Source organism: Bison bison, unplaced genomic scaffold (genome assembly GCF_000754665.1).
Source record: "Bison bison bison isolate TAMUID 2011002044 unplaced genomic scaffold, Bison_UMD1.0 scf7180017864474, whole genome shotgun sequence".
Taxonomy (NCBI): Eukaryota; Metazoa; Chordata; class Mammalia; order Artiodactyla; family Bovidae; genus Bison; species Bison bison.
The window spans coordinates 9,150,835-9,178,798 of record NW_011495035.1 but is presented as its reverse complement, the minus strand read 5'-3'; the positions used below and the strand labels follow the sequence as shown (position 1 = coordinate 9,178,798).

At 38.7% G+C, this 27,964-nt stretch overlaps 1 protein-coding gene across 3 annotated transcripts in view; it reads right to left on the bottom strand.

Moving 5' to 3' along the window:
• Window positions 1-27,964, bottom strand: part of CNTN4 (contactin 4) — a 999,337-nt gene that overhangs the window by 247,778 nt on the left and 723,595 nt on the right. For all 3 annotated transcript variants that reach the window (XM_010862023.1, XM_010862025.1, XM_010862024.1), the window contains one exon: window positions 19,131-19,226. In XM_010862023.1, coding sequence (XP_010860325.1) covers window positions 19,131-19,226 — 96 coding nt within the window. The remainder of the gene's footprint in view (window positions 1-19,130; window positions 19,227-27,964) is intronic.

Genomic DNA, 27,964 nt, shown 5'->3' with positions numbered 1-27,964 from the left:
GTTGACTAATTGGAAAAGACTCTGATGCTGGGAGGGATTGGGGGCAGGAGGAGAAGGGGATGACAGAGGATGAGATGGCTGGATGGCATCACTGACTCGATGGATGTGAGTCTGGGTGAACTCCGGGAGTTGGTGGTGGACAGGGAGGCCTGGCGTGCTGCGATTCATGGGGTCACAAAGAGTCGGACATGACTGAGCGACTGAACTGAACTGAGGACTCCCTGTGGAGAGAAGGTCTGTTGCAGCTCTGGGTCCTGTCCTTAAGTGAGGTAGTTGCTGAGTGTGACCTACGGTGATCATGTCATTTTGATAGTCTAGTCGAGCTTAAGAACATGTTCTTAAGCTTAAGAACAGTTGGATGAACACCAGGCATAACCAGGTGTCCCTCCTTGAATGAAATGTGTTCTCTAGTGCATCAGAGTCTTCACCATTCCTTGTTTTCATACATCAGGTTCAGTCTAATTCAGCTTCAGTGTGATCCCTGAAAGTTTTACAGCCCTAGATTCGGATGGGGTAATTTCTTCCTACAGTCACATGACAAGTAATCTGTCAAGGGAAGCACTGAACCTCTCAGTATTTATGAGCTTTAGAGAAATAAAAACTATTCACCTATAGGGATTCAATATAATTCTGTTTTGATCACTTGTTTGTCTTTTCTTTTGTTTGCTCGAGAAACATAAAACCTGCCACTCTGGCCCAGTAGGTTCCAGATTTTTTCTTTCCAGTCCCTAGTTTCTACCTGCATATAAGGTAAATTAATAAATATGCCAGCCAAAATCTTAAAGGCATTCTGACTTACTGCAGATAATTCTTTTGTAACAACTAATTGGAAAACAGGTCTTGACAACATATTTAGCTGTCATATCCTAGGACATTTCCTTAGCAGATATGGAAAGAAATAATGTTTTCAAAATAATTGGGCTATATCTTCAAGGATTGAAACTAACAATTAGAAGTATATCTGTTTTTTTAATTGTATTTTTTAAACTTAAAAAAAAATTTTAACTTTACAATATTGTATTGGTTTTGCCATATATCAAAATGAATCTTTTAAATAAAATTTAAAATATGTGTGTGTGTCACTGAGGGTGTAGAGTTGCTTTTCTTCTTTTTTAAACTGGTTACTAGCTGTCACCAAGCTAGAGGAAGGAGAACATGAGCACAACATTCATCATTCAGTACTTCCAAGAACTTCATTTGAGAGAACAATCTACCTGCTTTAGTTTTTATGAGCCCCCTATGAGTTATAGATGCCAGCTGTCTTTTCTCTGGCCGTCTCTCTGATGACTGGCATAGTGGCACATAAAAGGGAAAGCAGTCGGTGTTGGGGAGGAAACACAGAGCTTACAGTGGGCCAGTACATTATTAACGGAGAAAGTCACAGGGTAGCTAATGTACGGATGTCAGACTTTCCAACTTTAAGAGAGTCCCCTTGGGAAGCAGTGCAGACAGATGTGTTGAAGGCAGAAGTGCAAGCAGCGTGGTAGTCAGCAGGGGATCATTAGTCTGCTTCAAGAGCCTCAGCTCCTGAGTGATTAAGAGGTAACAGCTTACAAGAGCCATGCATGCATTACACATCCCAGGGTCAACACCCCAAATTCTTCTTAATTTTTTCTTACAAGGTGTAGGGTCTGAATGGCAAATATGTCCCACTAGTCTGTCAACAGAAACCCTTACAACTTGCATATTTCTCATTCTATCTATAAAATACAATGGACTCTTCCATTAATTAATCCTGAATTGTTTCTAGGCTTCTGTTAGAAGGGGAATATGGTGAAACTGTAGGTGAAAGGTGTCTAGAAAAGCACGTCCACGTAACTCATTTTAAAAATACTTGCACATGGCAAAGATGAGAGCTGTTAAAAGTAGGATTACCCGGGATTACTTTTAGTCTCAGCCAATCTGTCCTTTAATGAGGCCATTCATTTGCAATCTGAAAATTTCAGTATAATGAAAGAACAGAATGCGTCACCCCAAAGTGTGTCATGTTCGCATATTGATTATTTTGAATTAAAGTTACTTAAGAAATAGTGCTAGTAAGACACTGACCCTCCTCTGTCCTCCTGAAAGCAGGAAATAAATCTCCCATGTGAAAGATACTCTCTTTGTACAAAAGGAGAGATTATCCCTTATCACCAGAGATAGGGAATTTAGGGCCAAGAAGGACACAACAACCCACTTCAGTATTTCCTGCCTGAAAAATCCCATGGAGAGAGGACCTGGAAGTCTACAGTCCAAAGGGTGGCAAATAGTCGGACACAACTTAGCGACTAAGCACAAGGATATTTTAACCAACTTTGCTACTTCTTCACTCATTTACTACCCAGAGTCCAAACTTCTTTGTCTTGACAATCCTTCAAAAGTATAAAAGCAACCTGCTTTGGTCACTTAAACTCTGAATCTCGTATTTGTATGGGCCCCTGTATGTACAGAATCAAATGTGTTCTTTTCCTGTTGATCTTAGGCCAATTTAATTATTAGGCCAGCCAAAGAACCTAGAGGGAAGAGACAAAAGCTTTTCCTCCCCTACAAGAGCTACACACTAATCTTTATGGATCTACCCTGACATTAAAACAGAAAAAGCCACATGTGGTACTTAAGAGGGGAGAGCCTAATGTGAGGTTTGCTGAATGAAGCCACTCATGGTCAGAAAACTGGCAGAATATCATTCTCTGCATTACCCTAATATACTTAGCCCTGAACCTCTGGATTTAATTCAGACTTGATCCCTAATTGCTTATGAGCTGTCTGGAATGTTGGTACATCACCAGATAATTTGTGTTGATTGCATTGCTGTCAAAGATTGCTGCCGGGTGCATGGGATTTTATTGAAAAGGTCTACGAGTGGAATGCACATTTGGTATGGTGTCTGCTACAAAATAAAACACAACATATTTCAGATCACAGCCACTCTCAGGCTTTGGACCACTGACTCCCCTACACTCGCCCCACACCCCCACCTCCGCAGTATTTCACTGGTTGATTTTTAGTGACAAACGCTGCATTTCCCCAGCTGAGATGAGTATGGAAATGAAAAGAGAAGCTATGTCAACTTGAATTTAAAGTTTTCTAACCTGAAAATGAACTAGTCCTCTTAGCATAATGCAGTCCCCCGCAAGCAATTCTCCTAACTAGGTTACAGTGCCACTTGGGAATAGGGGTGTTTATATGTATATTTTTTTCATTCCCTGCAGAAAGTCAAATCATCTGAGCATTGCTCAGTGCAGATCTAATGCACATCACTGCACACTTGCCCCAGTAACACACTGAAGGTCTGCCGTTGGAGACTCAAAACAGCTCTAGGCAGAAACAAAGCAGATTACTGCCAACCCAGACATTTTTAGTAATAACCATCTCTCAAGGCAGGGTAGCAAGGACAGTTATTTTAACTTGAAGAACCAGAGTGATTTTCAAAAGGAAAATCAGCAATAAAGTAGTTATATGGGTTGCAGGAAGGCTTCCCAAGTGGCTCAGCAGTAAAGAATCCATCTGCCAATGCAGGGTATGCAAGTTCAACCCCTGGGATGGGAAGATCCCCTGGAAAAGGGAAAGGCAATCCACTCCAGTATTCTTGCCTCGAAAATTCCATGGACAGAGGAGCCTGGCAGGCTATAGACCAGGGGGTGGCAAAGAGTCAGACATGAATTAGCAATTAAACAACAACAAGAGACCCACATATCCACATATTGTAGAAACACCTCCAAACAATGCGAACATCTTCTTCCCCCAAAGGCTGGAACAAAAATACTTAAACAGAGAAAGAATTAGTTAACAAGGGAGCATCATCTAAAATTTGAGCTGGAAGCAACCTCGGAGATCACTAAATACAACTGTCATTGTATTAATATAAAACTAATCTATAGCTAATCTCTGGTTTAACTACATTACAGCAGAAAATAAGGCCTGATCTGTACAATTTTAACATGTTGAAGGTTTTCTTTTCTTAATATATAGTAAATCGAAATAAGTATTACATGGGCACTAGAAAATAATGTACAGATATATATTTTATTATTACATTATTCAAAGTTGTTATATTATTATTTCTATTTACTTAGACTGTCAAGTTACATAACAAATGTGCTTCAGTAATTTCTCCTTGTATTTTCAATTATTTACTATTATAAATTTTGACTTTATGTTTTATGATATTTAATATAATTGGAATATCTTCACTGAGATTTGTGTATTCAATAATAAAAAAGTATCCTTTGCCAATTAAATATTTTTGCATGTAAATATGGAGAAGGAAATGGTAACCCACTCCAGTACTCTTGCCTGGAGAATCCAATGGACGGAGGAGCCTGGTGGGCTACAGTCCGTGGGGTCGCACAGAGTCGGATGCGACAGAACGACTTCACTTTCACTTTTCACTTTCAAGCATTGGAGAAGGCAATGGCAACCCACTCCAGTATTCTTGCCTGAAGAATCCCAGGGATGGCAGAGCCTGGTGGGCTGCTGTCTATGGGGTCATACAGAGTCAGACACCACTGAAGCGACTTAGCAGCAGTAGCAGCAGCATGTAAGTAACACTTTGGTCCTAAACTGATAATTCTACCCTCTTTTTTGTTTTTAATAAAGCTTACTTTATAAGGATAATAGATATTTTATTTGAAATGATGCCATCATATTTTGACTAGATCAAACAGATTTTTAATTCAATTGTATGTTCTCATTAAATACAGAAATTATACCTCTATATTTTCTGTTACAAGTTACTATTACTGTTACAAGTTTCTGTTACTCTTATCTGTCATCTTTTTGTGTATTTTTTATTTATGCTGTTTTTCTCATTTTTCCTTTTTGGGCTTCGTTTTAATTGAATAGTTTCTTTGACTGAACTTGTTCTAGCAGTTTGAAAGGTATACATTTTGTTTTTATACCTACCGAGATCTCTATTTACTTTAATTATTAAAATAAAGATCACCATAATAACTTCTGTCTCCCTGTCAAAGTAGAAAAAGTACAATATGAAATGCTAAGTGTGCCGTGACATAAAATAAAATAGTTTATATATATATATATATATATAATGATCAAACATCTTTATCAATTATATTGATTATATAAAATTAGACCTTTATTCCCTAACTGCTATGTTTACAAAGCTTCCTGATCATTATACTTTCCTTTAAGTAAGTGCTCAGTCACTCAGTTGAGTCCGACTCTGGGACTCTATGGACTATAACCCAGCAGGCTTCAAAAAAAAGAACAAATTTTAGTTAGTCATGCTTATCACTGATTTAGTTTTCTACAATGTTTATTTGGCTTATTGCTCAGTCTGCCTTGCAGATTTTAATTCTTTCATCTCTAACTTTTGTTAGCTCCTTTTAAACTATGGTTTGTATCAGAATCAGTTCTTTTTACACGACCACTGTTTCAGAGGATCTTTGTTTTCTTGTACTTGACTGAAAGCACAAGAGAAGCATCTCTTAATGTTATTGTATTTCCTTAAGGCGTCTCTTTCACCTGTATTTTTAGTGTTTGTTTTGTTTTGCATCCTCAGGCAATAGTTGACACCTCCCCTTCAACCCCTCCCCTCTTTTGTCACTGAATATTTTTTTAAGTCACTGTGCTGGAGTTTTTTTTATTTTTTTAAACTTTATTTATTAACATTGGTTGTAATTCTATCCATGTCTGAGGTTCACTAAATAAAAACGTGTGTATTTCTTTATTCTTTCAAACTGACCAAGGGTGGGGGGAGGTGGTTCCATAATTCCTATCTCAGAAGTTAAGTTTTAGGCAATTTGAAAACTACTTTTCCATCCCAACAGTGGTATCTGGCTATCACTGATTAAATAAAATTCTGAAGAACTCAGATAGAACTTTCTATTGCTTTAGTTTTCACCTTCTGGGTAAACTGGGATCACCCTTATGTCTACACCCAATATGCCATGTCAGTCTCTTTCCCTATAATTATCTAGAATTGCTAATTTCCTAATAATTCTTGGGGTGGGGCAGGTCATTTGTGTATACGCGTGTGGGTGTGTATGTATACTGGTAAGTATGATAGAACATTACTTCTGGATTCCCTTAGAAAAATGTTTTATAACAAGGAAGCAGGCATCAAATACTTAAATTGAAAGAAAGTGTTAGTCGCTCAGTCTTTCCAACTATTTGCAACTCAATGGTCTGTCCATGGCATTCTCCCGTCAGCAATACTGGAGTGGGTTGTCATTCCCTTCTTCAGGGGATCTTCCTGATCTGGGGATTGAACCTGGGTCTTCCGTATTGCAGGCAGATTCTTTACTGTCTTAGCCACCAGGGAAGCCCTTATTTACAGTAGGTGTCCAGATTCAATGTGTATTTGATAAATACAAAGTGGCTATTGCTTGAGGCCTTTAAAGATGTTTTTTCTGTCTCCCTTGTTACAGTTCCGTTCTTTAGTTGTTACTATCTGCTCTAGTGTAACTGTTTGTGTTCCCTCAGAATTCATATCTTGAAATCCTAAATCATAAAGGCAATGGTATTAGTAGGTGGGGTCTTTGAGGGGTGATTAGGTCCTGTGGGCAGTGCCCTCACAAATGAGATTATTGCTTCTATAAAAGAGATCCCACAGAACTGTCAGGTTCCCTCTATACAGCGAAAATGTATAGAAGGGAAATCAACCAAGGGGCTTCCCAGGTGGTGTTAGGGGTAAAGAACTTGTCTGCCAGTGCAGGAGACGTAAGAGAGGCGGGTTCCATCTCTGGATCAGGAAGATCCCCTAGAGAAGGAAATGGCAACCCATTCCAATATTCTTGCCTGGAGAATCCCATGGACAGAGAAGTCTAGCAGGCTATGGTCCATAGGGTCACACAAAGTCTGACACGACTGACTTAGCGCAAGCAACCAAGATCAGAGTCCTGACCTCACCTTGCTGGCACCATCTCAGACTTCCAGTCTTCCAAACTGTGGATATAAATATCTGCTGTTTATAAGCCACCTAGTCTGTAGTATTTTGTAGTAGCCTGGATGGACTAAGACAGTATTGAATGGTCACTTCTCTATTTGACTTACCTGTGCTACGTGTATAAGTAATCTTTCAAGTAAATTTTTGATGGTAATCCCCTGATTTTAGTTTGATTTTTGTTGTTCAGTTGCTCAGCCATATTCGACTCTTTGAGACCCCATGGTCTTAAATGCCAGGCTTAATTCCGGGAGTTGGTGATAGACAGGGACGCTTGGCATGCTGCAGTCCATGAGGTCGCAGAATCAGATATGACTGAGTGACTGAACTGATGTCCATTGAGTCAGTGATGCCATCCAACCATCTCATCCTCTGTCGTACCCTTCTCCTCCTGCCCTTAATCTTTCCCACCATCAGAGTCTTTTCCAATGAGTTGGCTCTTCGCATCAGGTGGCCAAAGTATTGAAGCTTCAGCCTTCAGCATCAGTCCTTCCAATGAATGTTTAGAGTCAATTTCCTTTAAGATTGACTGGCTTGATATCCTTGCTGTCAAGTGACTCTCAAGAATTTTCCTTGGCAACATAGTTCGAAAGCATCAGCTCTTCAGTGCTCAGCCTCCTTTATGGTCCAATTCTCACATCCATACATGACTAGTGGAAAAACCATAGCTTTGACTATATGGACCCTTGTTTCTTTCTTTTTTCATAGAAAACTGGGTAATAATAAATCAGCCTTGCCTGCCAAGAAACCATTTTAAAATGCTTTCCACCTTAACTTATAACCTGTTTCACAATACTACTTAAAAAAAAATCTTTGGCAATTTCTAACTTCTCTTTGGAAAAACACCAAAATCTCTACTACCACATCTGACTCTAGTGTCTGCTTGTATCCCAGACTGAGACCCGTCCCACTCTTCCTGCTGCTCTGGAGGTCCCGCCACACTGAGTTATCTCTCATGGCCAGGCAATCTCCCTACACAAGACCTATGCACTGTTGTCCTGTCTAATCTACTAGTCCTTCTTTCCTTGTCCTCTCTCATCCTTAAAAATCTAATCTACGTCTTAAGTCTAGAGCTAAGTCTTCAGGGAAGCCTTCTCCCAGACTACAACATGTCCTTCTGTTCTACAGGATCAGGTCACTGAGCTCTGTTCTTCTCCCACCTCATTACCGAGAGTTCACGTCCCCGGGTGATTATCTGATCACCCACTCATGCCCCAGCAGACCTGTAGATTCCATGATAAGAGGAACCACTCTGCTTTTGCTCACTTCTGTATCTGCCATAACTGCTGGCATCTGAGAAGTTCTGCCAAGGTTTGATGCTTTCACTTAAAATAAAAAATCTATTCTCATCAACCTCAATATCCTGATTTATGTACTGCAATGGGACCCAATCATAAATTTTGTTGATCACAATAACTTCACTGAAGTAAACTGGACTTGTACACTGATAAGGAATGCTAGCTTGCAATACAGTGAACAAACTGAGAAGGTAGCAAAACCTAGACAAGGTGTAGAGATGTTTTGTTATACCTAGGTTTTTATTTCAGAGATGTCTCAATCTGGCCTCATTTTGCAGTAATCAGGAACCATAAATGGAAGAAATATAGGGTACTTAAATCGGCTACTATTTATTTTGAAAATCCTATTTATTCTTTCCAAAGGCAAATCTGGGTTTGCATGAAATGGTAAAAACTGGGGCTTCAAGCACCTATAAAACTGAAGCATTCTGGCATTTCCCAGGTGTTCCCTAGTGTGTGTGTCAGTCTGAGGGAAGGAGAAAGTGTACAAATTCTAAATGACTTTGCAAAGTAGAGATGCTTTGGATATTTTTGAATCACTACATTATCAACTGCAGCTATCTTTCCAGCTGTGCTGCCATATGGATTTATGAATTCCTGCAGAGTGTTGTTATAACACAACTCCTTTCCAGGGGTTAATTTTGATGGTGAGGATGGTGATAATGTGTTAGCTTGCAACCAGCTGATGTGAGAAAAACAGGATGTATTGAAGTAAGAAACGGGAACGAGCATTCTTGCTCCGTACAACGTGGCTGCCCACTGCTTCATCAGCAGCCAGGACCCACCTAAAATATCATCAACAGTCTCCCAACCTGCTTCTGCATTAAATTTGTGACATTTCTTTTAGTTCACAATGTAGGCAGGGTTGGTCCTTCTGTAAAAGGATTACTACTTCATTCGAAATTTTGTATTTATTCTCTATGTTTCAAATACCAAAATTATTAGCGACTATAGCTAACTCACATAAGCATGATAGGTTAAAGAAGCTTTTTGTCTTTACAGTTTGACCTTGATAAATAAACAGCCACTTCATTAAGTCATTTTCTTCTAAATCAGAAGCTATAATCCTACCTTTAGACAAAATGCTACCATCTATTCTTTTGTCAGTAGAAGTGAGCTTCACTTGTGTACATGTATAGTGTTGCCTGGTCTTTGATTTGACCAACTCCAGGTATTTCTTTTCTAAATGTCTAAAAACTAAACCAAATGAGATAAAAAAAGTATATCAGAAAAATGGCCAACTTCATGATTGTACTATCATATTCATAGGATCAGGATCCTTGGCAATGGTAAATATTCTGCTTGAGACTTTCATTTCTGATCTCCCAACCAGACTCTATTTCCAAATTTCCAGGACTCAGCCAGCATTTCCTCATTCTATGTACTGCACCATTATCCTGCTTAATTCAATGTAAAATCGTGATGCACTGACCTGACAAAACACCGATTCATTTCTGAAAATGTATGGAAAGAGCTGCTCGTTTCTTTCTTCAGCTGAAAAGACAAGATTCATATTTCTAACAGGCATTAAAACAAGAATGCTTGCCATATATCCTTCGGTGATTGTCCACTGGATTATTTATGAAATGATCAGGCAGGTTCATGTTGTTGGAGGATCAGTGTTGATCATTTGTTCTGCTCTGGCTGGTAGCACTCTACTGGGCATATAATGTGCTTTTCACATCTGCAGACTCTTCACAGCCCACCTAGCACCTAGGTTTCCACACAGTATCATCCTTCACTGCTTTTTGGGACAGGATTCTTCTGAAAGGGAACTCTGCATGCAGGTGAGCTTTGTTGAATGATCACAGTCAGCTTTTATGGATCAAATCTCACTTTCCAAATGCCATTTTCTTTTGGTGCTAATGTGTTTGACCCTCACTCTGACAGATGAATGGTTCTCCAGTTCTAAGGATCAAACCTGGAGATAATCACTTTGATTTTTTTTTTTAATGTCTGAAAAGAAAATAGAGACATTCTCAACTTGAAGTTAAATCTATCTACAACTATACAGCCTATCATGAAATTAAGTACAGAGTAACTATTATATCAGGAGAGAAGCTGGGTAATTAGGGTCATCAGTAATGAACTATAAAATCTTTGATTTTGGCTAAATAAAGAACATGGAAATGTATGGATAAAAGCAAAGAAGAAAAAGAAAAAAATCGTGAGATTTAGTTTTGCTTTTTTTTTTAAGAACTAAATGATCTTCTCTAGGCTACCAAAGAAATTCAACTAATTGTTATTAAGTGTGTGTCCTCAGGTGCTCACCCATATCCAGCCGTTTGTGATCTTATGGACTGCAGCCCTCCAGGCTCCTCAGGCCATGGGACTCTCCAGGCAGAAATACTGGGCAGCTATTAAGCAGCTGAGTCTATTTCTAGGTGTATGGCCTGGGACTTGCTATGGGTGCAAAGACAGTTTAAATATGTCTCTTACTAGAACTGAAAGGAGAATCAAAGTACAAAGTGTACAACTACCATGCCTGGGGTGATCTTCTTTGAAAACAGACCAGCAATTCTCTATTACAGGTTAGTTTAAGAAACTGGGGGACTCAGAATTATTTTAGGATCAGGGAATGCTTCTACTGATACAACTCATTTTCTGTACTCCAAAAGTACGCAGTTATTGATATTCGGCATTCAAAAGTATAGTCATGAAACATTCAAGTTGTTTTAAAGAATGGATAGGAAAGTTGAAAGGCACAAAGTACGTCAGTAGCGTCAGAGAATATGCTTGACTGATTTTGGAAATAATCAAGATCAGAAATGTTCATCTCAACTCTTCTTGTCACATCTACTGAAGGAGAAGCTTACCATTCCTCTAAAAATGTGGGGCCTAATTTCTCCCTTTTGCTTTCCTTATTGATTCCTTCTTTTTTTTTAACATTTAAAAACATTATGGTAAAAGTCACATATATTATTTTAAACATATTTAACTGTATAGTAAGTACTATCACATTGTTGTGCAACACTTTACCATCATCCATCTCTCCAATTTTTCACCTTCCTAAACTGAAACAGTGTCCCCATTAAACACTAACTCCTTATTTCCCTTCCTCACCACCCCAAACCCCGCCCCTGGCAGTTGAGCTACATTATCTCATGGCTGAGAGAAATGGAGCCTGCATCTGTTGTGGTAAGGACAAATAATCCTAGTGGCCTCTGCTTCCAAACACGAAACACTTCACCAGTCTGCTTAGGTCGGACAAGTTTATAACAAGTAGTCCCTGATCCAGGAGGCTTTTTTCTTCTCAACTGGTGAAACAAAGGAGGTTTAATGAAAGGAGAAAAACCTCATCTTCCAAACTGTTTCACATTTCTCTATGCTGATTAAATCAGCCGGGTGCCGTAACCTCCTCTGATTGACAAAGTGGGAAGAGAAAAAAAAGGGAGGAATCAGCTCATTAAGTTTCAGATTAAAGAATCCAGGTTTGTATTTTTCAAAGAAACATGGTAGAGTCAAGGAGCATCTAACAAGATTGCCTTAAGAATATTCAATACAAGATTAAAAAAAAAAACCCTAGTACTATGGTGCTGATTAACCTATCACTAACTAAATATTAACCTTTCCTCAGTGAATTTCAGTAGATATCTACTCAAATGAATATATAATACTTTGGGCTTAGAAGTGGAATTTGGAATGCATATTACATAGAAATAAAATCATAAAAGTTGGTTTCACTGAGTTTGATACATAATATTCTTGAAGGCTAGAATAGCAGTATTATTTCAATGCTGTCCCAATCAGCATTTTAAAGATTATTTCCCAGGGTTCCAGGTCCAGATGTCAGAAAGCTGCATATTGCCTTCGTGACAGAATTGCTTCGGAATCACTGGTCTCCAGCAAGGTCAGTCTTAACTTGCTGAGCAGCTGTGGTTCTAAAATTTACTTGCAGGAGATAAGGCACGTCTCAAGAAAGTCACTTTTCAGATGACATGAAATGGACATCAAAGGTCAGCTACCTCAGTGGTGAACAAACAATAAATACTCAAGGTCCTAAGAATATAATTTATCATTTATTACTTAAACACCTTAAAAACTGAGCCTACTTTTGGGCACCTTCTCTCAATCCACACACACACCCCAAGACGCCTGAAATGCAACGCCAACCCTTTGTCCTGATATGTGCATCCATCCATGTCCCCACTAAAACCAGAAAAGGAGATGGTTACAATGCATAGAATGAGATTCTTTTTATGGTTTTTCATGACAATTGAGTGACTGTTAATCTCATAGCCATTTAAAAATTTCAAACTTTACATTTTTTCAAATTGCCATATAAAATAAGCTGAAGACTATGTTTCCTAGTTTATTTAAAAAATTCTCAGATATCTTTTAAAAACCTTAGCTCCTCTGAGGCCCACTTAATGCTTTGCTTCTTCTAAGGAAATGAATGAACCCCAGATACATACTGTGCACACTAATGTACAATGCAAAGAATTACAGAGGGCTTGGCCTGAGAAGAGATGATTGGTAGACTGTACCTCAACTGTCATGCTGCATTTTTAAGAGCAATTTTCAGATGTTAGGAGAATGGCTAAATCAGCATTTTAATAAAGCCACAATGCCAGAGCATGATGAGCTTATGTTAATAATAGATGCATATTCCAGATGAATCTCTTGGAAGAGATATCTGAAAAATATTTGCCTACTTAAAAGTTGCTACATGAATATAAATCAAGAATCATGTTTTCAAAGACAAGCAACATTTCTGAGTTAACCTTAATTTCAAGCTTATGCAAATGAAAAAAATCAAACCAAGCCTAATTAATAAAATCAAGAATGTCTGCATTTTGAATTGTGCAAACTGGTACCACATCTATATCTTTTTATCCTTAAAACACATTGGAGAGGTTTAAAGGGCAAATTGGTTACCTGATGTGAACGGACTCATTAGAAAAGACCCTGATGCTAGGAAAGATTGAAGGCAGGAGGAGAAGGGGATGGCAGAAGATGAGATAGTTGGATGGCATCACCGACTAGAAGGACATGAGTTTGAGCAGGCTCCAGGAGCTGGTGATGGACAGGGAAGCCTGGAGTGCTGCAGTCCACGGGGTCGCAAAGAGTCAGACACAACTGAGCGACTGAACTGAACTGAAAGGGCAAAGATACATTCCATTTGGTTGGCATAATATTGTGTAAGGATTTGTGAGTTCTTCTGGGAACCAAGATGTGGTGTAGGAGAGAGTCTGAAATCTCAGTGAGAGAAAGTAGAGGAATAAGCTGGTAGTGGAGGGACTGCTTCCTAAGGAAGGTGGCTAATTGTCCAAACAACACAGAGAGAAAATTAGAACCTAGCCAATAACATGTCAGTATCCAAGAAGGTCTGATATGATGAGTGGGCTTGGCAATTATACTACCAGGTCACAGTGCGTTACGGTTTGAGGTTTGCAGCTGGGTAAAAATGGAATCTCCATGTACCGTTGGCTGACACATTAAAGCAAGAGCTAAACTGTCTGGATTGCAATGGAATGGGTTGTCATTTGGAGCTAATACAGATGCACCAGAAAATCTGAAGTTACATAAAATTGGTAAGCATGGGAGCCAGGCTAGGGCAGGAGTGGGGAGTAAGACATGGACAAGGGAAGTAGGCACTGCCTGCCTTATCCATTCGGAGAAGGCAATGGCACCCCACTCCAGTACTCTTGCCTGGAAAATCCCATGGACGGAGGAGCCTGGAGGGCTGCAGTCCATGGGGTTGCTGAGGGTCGGACACGACTGAGTGACTTCACTTTCACTTTTCATTTTCATGCATTGGAGAAGGAAATGGCAACCCACTCCAGTGTTCTTGCCTGGAGAATCCCAGGGATGGAGGAGCCTGGTGGGCTGCCATCTGTGGGGTCGCACAGAGTCGGACACGACTGAAGCGACTCAGCAGCAGCGGCAGCCTTATCCATTATACATTCTTGACTAGAATGTAGATGTCTTAAAGATCATTCTGGGCATAAAGTAGGCTCATTTCAGCAGATTAAGATTAGTCCTGGCCCAGTGACCTGTCAGCATAGTTTGGACTAATTAAGAAACTGGGTGAGCTGGATTCTGAAGGTGACATCTTGATGCTGGAACTCAAGTACGGGTGGGGAGACAGAAAAACAAGAGGGTTCAGAGCAGTTACATAATTGGCTGTATAAGTTAACAGCAGTGCTAGGATTAGAATGTGGGTGTCCTAGTTTCATGCTTCACCCTTGTCCTACAGCAAAGACAAAACATCCAGCTGGAATAACCATGCGGTAGAAAGGCACTGATTTTTTTCAGGCTATAATATTCAAGATATACCTAGATTCAAGCTAATTTCTGAGACCCTGGAGACATTTGCAAATAGAAAGGTCTTGCTGGGACAAGAGCTATTTGATTTTTTAGGGCAGAGACACACATTTTCCACTCAGGCTGCACATCAGAATCATCTGGAGTGCTATTAAAACTATGAATGTGGGACTTCCCTGGTGGTGCAGTGGTTAAGACTCTGCATTCCCAATGCAGGGGGCTCGGGTTCGATCCCTGGTCAGGGAACTGGATCCCACATGCTACAATTAAACATCCCGCATGCCACAATTAAGAGTTTGCACGCTGCAACTAAAGATTCCATATGCTCCAACTAAAAGAACCCTCAAGCTGCAACAAAGATGAAAGACTGAAGATCCCATGTGCCACAACTAGGACCCAGTGAAGACAAATAAAAAAAAAACAAAACAAAACTTTTAATGATGCCAGAGGAGTCCCTCTCAAAAAATTCAGACTGCACTGATCTGGGATGGAACTCAAAGAATTAATGCATGCAGCATCCAATAACTATTTGTACAGTTGTCTCCTGACTGTAAAAAAAAATAAAATAAAATAAAAAAGGGGGTTGCACATTCTAGGGAAAGGTAACTCCTGAACCTGCCATTGATTAATGTGTGACCTCACTTAATCTCTTTGCTTCGATTTTCTTTTCTGTAAAACACATGTCTTTACTCCTTATAGGATTACCATGTGGATCCAAAGATAATGCAATGTAAACTAAAGATTATAAACCCCCTAGGGAACTCTACAGACACTATTATAAGGTCCCTGAGTCTGTGTGAATGAGATCTAAGTTCAATGGGGATGCATCCTGTATAAAAGCATTCAAAGATGACAATTATATTAATAGCTAGTTTATCTAAAACTCGTAACAGTGAAAATAATCTCAGAATCACGTGCTTCTCTTTTTTTATGCTCTAGGAAGGCATACTTTCTCTAACAATAATGTAGTAAGAGCTGTCCACGTGTAAAATGCTGCTTTCTCATGTGAATACTCAAGAAAAAGCCAGTCCTTTCTTAGTTGTTCATTTCTCTTAACAACAAGGACAAAACTGGAGGAAAGCCTGAGGTGATTATATTTTATTCTAAATTCTTTTAAATATGAACTTGATAGAAGAGATGTTCTGCCCTTCTGCTTGGGTTTGATGTGAAAATCAAAGTATTCCACCTCAACAGGGTGAACCTTGGCTAGTTTTGCAGAAGAGGGATCAAAGTGGGTGGATCTTCAATCTGGTGCTGCCTCAGAGTCCACTGGAACAATGGTTCTGAGGGACCCTGCCCCAGGTTTATGGAATCAGAATATCCATGGGAAAAGGCTGGTCACCTGTGGCTCTCCTATGCTGCCCTGGTGATGCTTCCGCTTCCTGCACATCCCTGGACATAGAGAGGCATGTAGGGGAATCACACATATAGCTCAGGGATTCTCAAACTTTAATGTGCATGTAAATCACCTGGAGATTTTGTTAAAATGTGACTTTGGAGACAGCAGGCCCTGTGTGGGTCCCAACACTGCCTTTTTAACAAACTTCCAGGTAAGGAAGATACTTCTGGCCCATGGACCACATTTTGAGGAGTGAGGATCTTGGTGACATATAAAAGGAAGGTGGAAACAAAAACCTCCCTTGGTGAACAGTTCATGGGGATTTCACCCGTGAATAATCTGGTAATTCCTAGTATACTAGGAGGAAGAATCTCAAAGCACCTCACTTCTGTTCCTATTTAATGAGCAGTTGGTTAAAGATCATGAATTCCTGCTGTCAAATGATCTGGGAGTTGATGGAAAGCAAGGTGAAAATTTTGAATCTCCTAAAACTCTATTTCTAATGTGAAGAAGCATCACAGACAACCTCATCATCCACAGCAATTTCTATTTTTTTGGTGTTCAGGTTAAGATTTAATAGTACTGTCTATGCAATGACATCACATCTGAATTTGTACCTATTAACCAAGAGATGTCAAAGATGCTATGAATGGTGATTGGTAGAGCATTGGAAATACCTGCTGACTGAAAAGCTTTTCAAAGTAGATTAATTGCTGTTCATTTCTGTGGTACCTTAAGAAGGTCTGACACTGCACAGCTTTTGAAATAGGACATACAGCATCCTTTACAATGGATTTCATGCCATTACCCAGTATCCCACTGATATAATAAAAGGCTGACTCATTTCCTTTCCTCTGCATGATCTGTTAACAATAGAAACTGGGATACCATATGCTGGGCCGCTCAGTATGGCCAGCGGCTCTTGGTGATGCTGCCAGCTTTAAGGTAATCATAGCCTAGAAAAGCAATGAGAGAATCACTGCTGGACAGTTTGCATTGGGGGGTTTTGAGTAATTGGGGAGATTTCATCAGATAATCGTTGATCCCACTGCCCCAAACTGATGGATGTCTGCGATGGTCTCATATAACCTTCAAGACCCACTTGGTTGTTGTCTCGCAAATTCCCTTGCCTTGCCCGCTTTGCCCACAGTATTACTGAGCTCACAGTTTCTAATACAGCCCATAATGAGAATATTTATTTCCTTGTCTTTTGCCATCAAGACTGTCAGGAATGTCAGCACAGCTCAAGAAACTGGATTTCAGAGCTGCTGACTGCTGCCAGCAGAGACAAGCAAATTTCAATGAATGTCTACAGAAATTTTTAATATATTTCTCAGTGGGAAGGGGAGAGTATTCAGGTGCCTCATTGCGGAGAAGCACAGCAGCACTTCGTGTGTTTTGCCTTTCCTAAAGATATCAGTATACTAGGAGGTAGTGAGGTATTTTTTTTTTCTCAATATGCTACTCGATTAATTTTCAGAGTTGCTGCCATGTTGTGAAAGCTTAACACTGTGAAGGTAGCCTGCAGAAGAAATTAGCAAAATCTTCCATTCTTATTTTGATCAGATTTTGTACTAAGAGACCTCTTAGTGTGAATGAACATCACTTTAAATATATGTCCAGTTAACTGTTTTCCTCATATAAAGGACAGGATTCCAGCAATGCAAATATAGCTTATAGACATATTTAGTCTTTATTTAGCATTATTATGTAGTGATAGAACTAAAAAGGATCCGAGAGATTTATTTTAATCTCTTCATTTAGAGATTAATGAGTGTTGCATAGATAATTTGAACATAGTAGTCCAATATCTAATAATGATCTGAAACAGATCCAGGACCAGAACTCATGGCCTGGACTCCACATTTAATGGTTCTCATACTAACTTGGAGAGAAAAGGAAGTCCTAAAGAATAAACCCATTTCTTCAGAACACAAACTCCTGAAATCTAATCTGGATTCTCTGCTGGTTTCTGAAAACCAGAAACCCTAACAATTCTATACCCTCCATCGAGACTTGGAGGGGTGCCTGCCTCTTCCACCTGCTTTTGTATTCTTCAGGCCTGAAATGCAAGCGTTGCAGCTGTTTTGCTATTAAATAATTGTTATTTGCTGCTAAAAATGTTAGCTGGGGCATTAGGCGTGAAGGAAAAATTGAAACTTTTGAAGAGAGGACAAAAATAAAATAATGTTTTCAAATTCTCAGTTTAAAATATTTTCTTTTTCAGTCATGAGTAATGCCAAATGGAAAATTAAGGTAATAACAAGGAGGGCAGATATCAAACTTTACCCAGAAAGACCACAAATGGAGTTTATCAGTCTTGTCAACACAAACTGTCATGGAATCCTAATAAATATCACTAACTATTAAGCAGTCAGATTCCCCTTTCAGTCATCATTAGTCCTTTTAGTAGACACTGCAAGTTGCCTACACAGCATTTCTCCATATTCTCCCTTATTCAAAATTATGACTTCTTTTAGGGCCATCCCGCATCTGTATAAAATACTTGAGTTTTCCCTTTTGCCACTGGGGTGATCAATGCAATATACATACAAGTCCTTGGGCAAAGCAAACCTTCTATAATACAAAGTCAATTTACAATGGAGAGACACCTGACATTTGTCCCAGCCTCTTCTCATTTTTACCTTGAAGCATTGCAAACTTGGTGCCTTAGCCATGCCCCGCCCCCTGCTTCACGCCCCATTCCCAACTCCCCCCAGTCCATTATAAACTTCAGAGAAGAATCAGAGAAAGGGCTTGAGTCCTGGTAGATACGCCTAAGAAGTAGTGCTAACTTTACACTATATAACTTTGGAAGTCTTGTGTGTGTGAGGATAGCACAAACGTAAGTCCATGGAAGCCAGTGTTAGCTTTGTTTTCAGGGACCTGCAAACAAATGCATTCCTAATCTAGTCACTATGTGTGCTCAAAACATCACCCTGGTTCTGTGGTGAACGGACTTCGGTCCTGGGTCTGATCCCTTCACAGACCCACAGTGAGATGAAATGAAGCAAGGCTGTCCTTTAATACAACCAAGTTGGCAGCAGTGCTGGCAATTTACCTACGTGGTTTTAACAAGCAATAGGATTCTGATTTTGATTGACTCAGGTGTCTTTCCCCTTGTGCCAGGTAGACAGCAGCAGGATAGATCATTTGCACAATCTGATATTTTCTTATCCTAATTTTGGGAGGTACTGCCAACGATGCTTCCTCCACACAGAGGGACTTTGGGAATCTCTACAAATGACACTGTCCCCCAAGCTGATGCTCATGGGAGAACAATCAGCAAGCAAAATAGCAACCAGTGAAGTGTGCACATTTTGGTGCACTCAGTTACCTCCAGAATGGGCTGGTGGGCCGCACAGCAGTACCATCCCCTGACCTTGGCGGACAGACACAGTGCTTCTTGTTCTTGGCTTAAAGTTTTCAAGATCTGTTGGGAGAAATAAAGGAAAAGAGGTTTAAAATTTAACGCATTATCAGAAGGTAACATTACTTCAAAAAGAATGTAAGAGTCTTTACAGCACCCAGATTGGGGAAATTCAACTTAAACTTTTTCTGTGTTATTGTCCCATCCACCTAGATTTTATAGATTTTATAGCTAGACTGTAAGGTAGCCACTTGGCATATGTCCTTATTTAGATTAAAAAACAGTTAACATCAAATAAAATTTATAAGTTCAGTTCCTTAGTCACACTGGCTGCATCTTAAGCGCTCAAGGGCTACACACAGTCAGTGGTTTCTACACTGGACAGTAGACAGAGAGAGCGTGTATATACTGCTGAAAGCTTCACTAGTACATGTCTGCCTGGAGACACCAAGGCTTAAATGGGCTAAGTGACCTCCCCAGCTTCTATCTGTAATTAACTATATCATAATCAGGATGGCAAATTTGCATTTTCTGATAGTCAGTTGCTCAGTTCACAAACCATTTCATTGTATGCAGTTATATTTCTTACTCTATGTGTATCTAGAATATGACTCTCTGTGTCGACACACACACACACTACATACAGTGGGTAAGTAGGCATTTATATACATATTTACAATTGTTTCAGTGTTCCTGGGTATTTTAAAATATTTACAGGGCAATGACCAAGGTTCTATTTGGAATAAAATTTCCCTTTCTCAAGGAGGTCAAATTTGGTTAGAGAGTTAAGACATTACAAGCCTAAATAGTGCGGCTAGAGTCAGTAAATATAGTTACCAATAAAAATGAGTTAATATAAAAAATATGTCTGATAAAGTGAGATACTGTTGTTAAAAATTTTTTTTTCTTTCATCTTTTCAAACATAAATCCTCTCAACAACAATTGTTTTAAGTGCTATTTCTTTTCTTTTTGGTCTAAAACATTTCATGCAGTAACCTGTTTCTGGATTTGAGGATTATTCTAAGCCAGGTCTGTTCTGTAGGGCTATAAGCCCTGTATCCATGCAGATCAAACTTCAGTCATATTTATTGACTATTTCCTCCATGCAGGCTATTTTGGCAAGTATTTTATGGTGATTACCTCAAGTTATCCTAACAATAAGAACATGAGTTAAGTTTGATTATGTTTCCATTTTACAGACTAGAAAAGAGAGGCACTAACATTTTTTAAAGGGTAGGTATAACATCAGGAAGTAATGGAGCTAGGAAATAAATCTGGATAGCCTTCCTGGAGTTAAAAGTGGGATGTTTCCACACTCAGGCTTGGTTTTAGGGGTTGCTCACAATGTTAAAGTAATTTATGCACATACATGTCTTAATTACCAGCTTCTTCTGGTATTAGGCAAATTTAATGCTCATACATTATTGTTTTTTTATCAGTTTAGTATATAAAAATCTGGTTGCCAGCTCAGGACACAGATGATATGAGAAGATCGCTTCTGTCCTGTAAGGACTCAAAAATTTAGTGGGCAGGCCTAACAGATGACATCTAACTGTGGGAACCCAAGACTGCTGAACTTGAGGTGTGCAGAGGGCCACCTGGAGGACACGCATGTACTTAGTGCAAATCAAAACATGACCACAATTTAAGTTACATTTCTCTACTATCTGACCCACTAGGGAAGCCCCAATTTAAGTTACATTTCTCATGTAATAAAATTATTTTTATTAGGTGAGGCTAGAACATGATTTTTTTTCTTTTCTTTAAAGGAATAGTTTGAGAAGCCTTCAAAATCAAACTACCGATTAAAAGAAAAAAAACTTCATTATGGCATTTATATTGTAAACCATTATCCCTAAAAATGGCACTGAATCATCGAAATTATTGCTTCTGCATACAGGTTCTTAAAATAAGTCATCTATGTTTTAGCATAGATGTCTTGTCCAATCTCCAGAGTTGCATGAAAAATTAAGAGCTGATGGGTAACAGAGATCAAATCTTATCCAGGCAAAATCCACCTTGATTCTAACTAGAGGAAGAACATTAAGAAATGGGAGGGGAAGAAAATAAAAAATATATGTGATGATTTTTTTAAACCGTTCTTGTGAAATGAAAGTAGCTCAGTCAAGTCTGACTCATTGCATGGACTCTATACAGTCCATGGAATTCTCTAGGCCAGAATACTGGAGTGGGTAGCCTTTTCCTTCTCCAGGGGATCTTCCCACCCTGAGGATTGAACCCAGATCTCCCACACTGAGGGAGATTCTTTACCAGCTGAGCCACAAGGGAAGCTCTTAAACTGTTCTTATTGAGTTTAAAAGGGACTTCCCTTGTAGCTAAAACTGTATTCCTGTTTCTTCATTTATAGTTTATGAATCCATGAAGTTCCACAGCATTTGGACAGTTAGAAAAATCGCATTAATCTGGTATTTGAGAAAATATTTAGATAAGATTCTTAGCAGTTAACTGAAATAGATTCCAGATGGTAAATACAATGAATGGAAAGATTGCATTTGGACAGATCTGAGTTTGAAAATCACCTCTGCCATACAGTACGCAAGGATTAATTTTCTCATAAATAACACGAGAGTAAATGTGATTTATTTTAGAATAGGAATGATGGGAAAAGATTAAATGAGTATTAATCATATTTGAAAAGCACAAAGCCTTTCATGCTCCAAGTCTGGGGCTTACTATTTATTTGTTCTGTCCACTTCAGAATACTGTAATCCAGTGGCAAATCATATCTCGATTACTCCATTGAGAAAGGGTTTTGGAACAATCCTGGTAGACCAGTGGTTAAGAATCTGCCTGCCAATGTAGGGGACATGGGTTTGATTCTTGGTCCAGGAAGATTCCACATGCCACGGAGCAACAAAGCCTGAACACAACTACTGAGCCCGTGCTCTAGAGTCCATACTCCACAAGAAACCACTGCAATGAGAAGCTGATGAAATGCAATGAGCCCCTGCTCACCACAACTAGAGAAAGCCAGGGCACAGCAATGAAGACCCAGTACAGCAAAAAGTAAACACATACTTTTCTAAAACAGGGTTTTGAATAACAAATGCACTCCAGGGAGAGTTGAAGAGGCTACTCAAAGTCCACCATATTTATGCACATGTTTAAGAAAACGCTGCCTGTTTATTATGGCTCTGTTCACTTATAACTATCCATTTAGATCCTAATTGCTAGCAGCATGATAATTTTCCAAATTAAAGACCTATGTCTGTGAATATGCAGTTTTTTGAAATTTGGACATGGCCAGGCCTTTCCCAGAAATATTCCCATATATTTTATCTGAGCATCATTTTATCTACAAAGACTTGGTACTAGATAATGTTCAGAGCAACAAGCATTCCAAGTTAGTTAGAATACTTTATAATGTTCTATTACCATGACTGCAACACTAATAGCAATGATTGCATCTACTTGCAAAAATGTATTGAGGTCTGCTAAGAACTTTTCCCCAGATCTCACTTAATTCCATTATAGATTTAATTCCCAATTAGCAGGTGCTGTAACTGTAGTTCAGAGAAGTTCTTCACACACTGAGAAAGTGGCCAGAAGAATACAAACTCATCTTCCTCTCTCCAAAGCCATTGCTACCAAGTACCAGAATCTATCACTTCCCAACTTCCTCCCTGACTTAGTGAAGCCAGTGGGAACGAGCATTCAAACTAGTTACCTGATATCCTAGGGACAAAAAAAAGTTCAGTGGAATGAATGAATTTTTGCTCCTCAGGGAGTATGTAAGAAAATCCACATTTCAATGCACAAAGCAATGAGTTGGTACATTTGATTTCCAATTTCTATTCCTTTGCTTTTCCTTGTGGATGAGCACTTGATGAGGGGATTTTAAACATCAGGTGCAGAGGATGAAGTGGAACAGGAGAAAACAATCAGAAACCACTGTATTAAAAAGTAGGATTGCTACATAGTAAAGGAGGTAGCTGAACAATGACACTTGGGTGATAGACCTTTCAGCTCTGTGCTGCTAGTTACTAAAGATACGGGTGAATAAACGATGCATACATATGACAAAGAATTAATATCCATGTACCATGGTTTCTGAAAATAAGAATTTTTTCCAGCTTTGAATATGGTTCTTTGACAAGTGAATTATAGACCTTAAAAAACCAAATGGAGTGGCCATACATTTAGATGTTGATTTCATTCATCACCATTTTATATAAATTTTTTTCCAGAAATCACAGGCTAAAAATGCATAATTTCATGGCATCTGTGTTTTCCTATCATATTTTTTTCTGTGAAAACAACTGTCTTTTATTCTCCTGTAGGATATACTATTAGCACTTTATTTTTACATGAGGTTTTAAAAAATATGCTATTATAGTACTTGCATGTGTAGCTAATTGATAGCATAGAGGAAGTACTTTAACAGCTAAATTCCTTGAGGAGTAAACGTGTACAAAGGTCTTGTAGCTGCAACATGAGATAAATAATAAAAGCCTTAATATTTGAAAACATTTAGAATTCAGGCTGCAAAGTAAATCAGAGAGTGAGGGGGAAATATCTCCAGATATTTACTGTTTGGAAAGTTATTTAACGTTTAGAGCAGGAGATGAAGTAGTATGTATAAAAAAAAAAAAAAACAACAACAAAAACAAAAAACACTGGACGGGACTAAAGAAAACAAAATCAAGGATCCAACATGTTTTTTGAGAAATAGTAACAAATAAGGAAGAGTAACTTTTTTAAGAAGGGACTGCCTATCACACATATGAAGAAAGCTGAGCGCCGAAGAATTGATGCTTTTGAACTGTGGTGTTGGAGAAGACTCTTGAGAGTCCCTTGGACTGCAAGGAGATCCGACCAGTCCATCCTAAAGGAGATCAGCCCTGGGTGTTCTTTGGAGGGAATGATGCAAAGCTGAAACTCCAGTACTTTGGCCACCTCATGCGAAGAGTTGACTCATTGGAAAAGACTCTGATGCTGGGAGGGATTGGGGGCAGGAGGAGAAGGGGACGACAGAGGATGAGACGGCTGGATGGCATCACCGACTCCATGGACGTGAGTCTGGGTGAACTCCAGGAGTTTGTGATGGACAGGGAGGCCTGGTGTGCTGCAGTTCATGGGGTTCCAAAGAGTCAGACACGACTTAGCAACTGAAGTATCACGCATATGAACAGAAAGACTTAAAGCCATCCATAGGGTAGGACCACCCACAGAAGAGCATAAGTTTAGTTTTAAAATGACGAGGAAAGATTAATGATAGTAGCATACAATATGGTTTATGAAGAATCCACAGAGGAGCAGAAGAAAAGTAAAGTGGAAAAATGTACAGTGAACCATGTAAGTAACATACATATTTTTAATGCATATATCATTATTAATAATAATTATATTATTATAATTATTGCTTACTCCAATTTTGAAAGAAGCAATCGATAAAAAGAATCAGTGTCAGCTTGGGAAAATGGTCAAGGGATACATTTGTTTTGAATATAATTCCCATAATGATGATTGTGCCATTTATTTCAAAATGAAGTATTTTGGGGATATAACTTTAAAAACCAGTCGTCATGTAGCATATTTAAAATTGTGTCTTGACTCTGTCACTTGCCCCTTGAACGTCTTACATGTGTGGCTGCACATCTGCATGGCTTCCTGGATGACTGGGACTAAGACTGATAGTAAGTCAAACTTTACAGAAACCTTATGAATTGCAAAGTCCCATTTTTGACATCCTTTCCACGCAAAAAGAAGGAAGAAACCATTAGTGAGACTGGCTTGGTTGACCTGGTCTACCTGTGAGAGTGTATTTAGCAAGAGGAAGAGTTACTGCATGGTTTAACACATTGGCTCTGGAGTCAGGAGGACCTGAGCACGGACTCGGCTCTTTCAACTCTTCAGCTATATGATGTAGGTGAATTAACTTCAGTTTCTTCATTTTGAATATCAGGACAATAATTCCTATCTCACAGCACCCTTTAGAGACTAAGATTATGAATGTAAAGCACTTAACACAATAACTGGCCCACAGTCAGTGGTCTATGGATGTTTGCACTAGCATTCTCATTTCTCAGCATCACAGGAAGGTCCACAGAAAGGGAAACGTGGGTGACCGAGTGATTCCACCTTTCACCAGATAAAGTAACAGTAGAGTAGGTAGGTCAATCACACTGTGCAAAATAAGCTAAGACTTAAAATACCTCTTCTTTGGCTGGTCTGTTTTCAACTCTAGACTGGTGCTGAAGTGAGCCAGATACCTTATATTTTCAAGTACATGGATTATATTCTTCATGTGACTTACAATGAAGATATACTCACATACACTGAATTCAGATAATTTTCCTTAAAGAACTTCCTATGATGATACATTCTGAGACAGGTAGTGTTATCTTTTCATGCTAAGTTTGGAAATACCATTTTCCAAACACTAAAAACTAATGTTTGTGTACCTTTTTAAAGGGTACAAAATATTGTCATTTTAAAACAGAAATAAAAGATGACACATTATGCTATTTGCTGGCCATATAAATTTACTCATTGAGCTTAAAATTTTAGGGGTTTACACTGCACACCAGTTGAAAATAGGATGGATGAAAATGGAAATTGAATGCAGACAGACAGACAGATATGCTTGTCAGTATCTTGTTTTTCCTGATGTCATTAATTTTTCTATTTGTTCAGCCAACCTTCAGCAAATATTTTTTGAGTTCTTCTTTTGTTCCAAGTATTGGTGTCTGCCATTTTCTCTCTCCAACAACTAAGTAAAACAGTCAAAAATATGTATAATATATGCTGAAGATTTGATATTAAATAACCTCATTTGTTGGCAGCTTAAAGTAAGGTACCAAAATCTGATTCTGGGTAGTGGTTTGACATTGAGAAGAAAAGCAAATCTCTTTCCGAGAGACCTTTGTATAGATAACAAAGAACCTTATTAATATTCCTAAGTTAATGTATACTCATTTTACAAATGACTCAGCCATAGAAATAGCTCATGACAGTTCTTTCATAGCCCAAGGCTACTGCTATGGACATTACTATGAAAATCCTTAGAGCACTTGTTTCAAAGTTAAAAATGAAAACTAGAGGGTGCTCTCTCAGGGGCTGATTCCAACCCTCACAATGTACTCCCTCCAAATATCTGAATTTTATTCTCACTCTCATTAGCCATAGCAGATGAAAGTCTATAATTTAGGGATTACTTTGGGATTATAGAAATGCCATCTTAGAACCAGAAATGACTGCAAGTGTATTACCTTGCTATTAGTCACTTACAGTGAAGAATGAGTTAATTCATTAAGATTACTTCCTCTTAAATAAATAAGAGCAGTACAGATTCTTTGAATATGAGTTTTGATTGACCATAAAAGAAACAAAGAAAATGTAATCTAAGAAATATTGGGGAAGGCAAAGTAGGGCTGAGAAACCTCAAAGAAGGATTAAAGACTTAAAAATACTCTTAAATTTGATTTTCTTCATAGGTGCTTTTTACTGAAAGAAATAGTTATGTATCAACAAAACTGTCTATAAACAACACTAGTTTCTCACTCAATATTATCTGTTTTATTTTTTGTAGAAGAGCTGAAAAGGAAAATGGGGACAAATACAGGATGGGAAAGATGTGTGCAGTTTGGCAAAGACAACTTTGGGATCAGCAATTCTGCATTTAGCAGGAGGTTACTCTCCTCTTTCTCTTCTTGCAACACATCTCTGCAGCACTTTTTCCTTCCAGTAACTAAACCTAGGCAAGACCTTAAAATAGCATAATCAATGTGATGTGTTAAGGAGGCTTCTGTGGGCTGATCTGGAAATTGATACAACTTGTAAATATTAACTCTTTAGGAAGAAATATAAGTCCAATTTCAACTAGCTTATACAAAGAGCACAATTTCTCATTTGCTGTTTATTCATTCATTAAAACCGGACAACATTTCTATGAGGGAAATATTATTACTAATCCACTTTATACAAATAAATAAAATCCACATGCAAGATTACAGTTCTAGTATAAGGAAGAGTATGGATTAGAACCCAGGTTTTCTTTGACCCCCAAGTTCTCTATTCCATATTGAATTAAACATCAAGAATGAAACCAATACTTGCTGATATTCCAATTGACTATTTGAGACTTTTAACTTTTTCACCCCTCTGCTATTATTTTCTTGACTTTACAAGAAAATAAAGGTTGTTTTGCTGCCCCTTTTTCTGTAAGTGTGTGGCTATCCTGATAGCTATTTTTATTTCTTACTTTGGAGTTTTTCTTTCCTCATTTCTTTGACACGCTGTATTTTATCTAGATTTCCATGCTATTTAAGAAGCCTAAGAACAACCCAATTTAAGCCGCTTAAATTTCCCTGCGTGTTCTATACAAGTACGCACCTACCGACCTCATGAGGTTGCTGTGATGAGTACAACCTGGCATCGTAAGTACTGTTGTTCTCCTTCAGAGACAGGTGCCCTAAAACACAAGCTATTATTATAGCATTTTTCTCTACAGGAGCTCATCTCTTTTTCGCATATCATCCTGACTCAGGAGTGTTAATGGTTAGGCAGCTGCATTCTCTATCTTTGGTTTCATACTTACACAACACAAAGAGCAACAAAAATTTCCAGAACAGCATCTGGCCTAGTAAATTTCAGAGCAAAATACAGACTCTTTACTGAGCTCTACAATGACCTTTAGGGATCTGGTCCCTATCCAGACCCCCAGTTTCAGCCTCTGCTATGTTCCCCCTTTTTATTTATATGGTAACAACCACGTTTTGCTTTCTGTTCTTCAACATCTTAAGGCTAATCCTATTTCAGGACCTCTGAACTTGCTGCT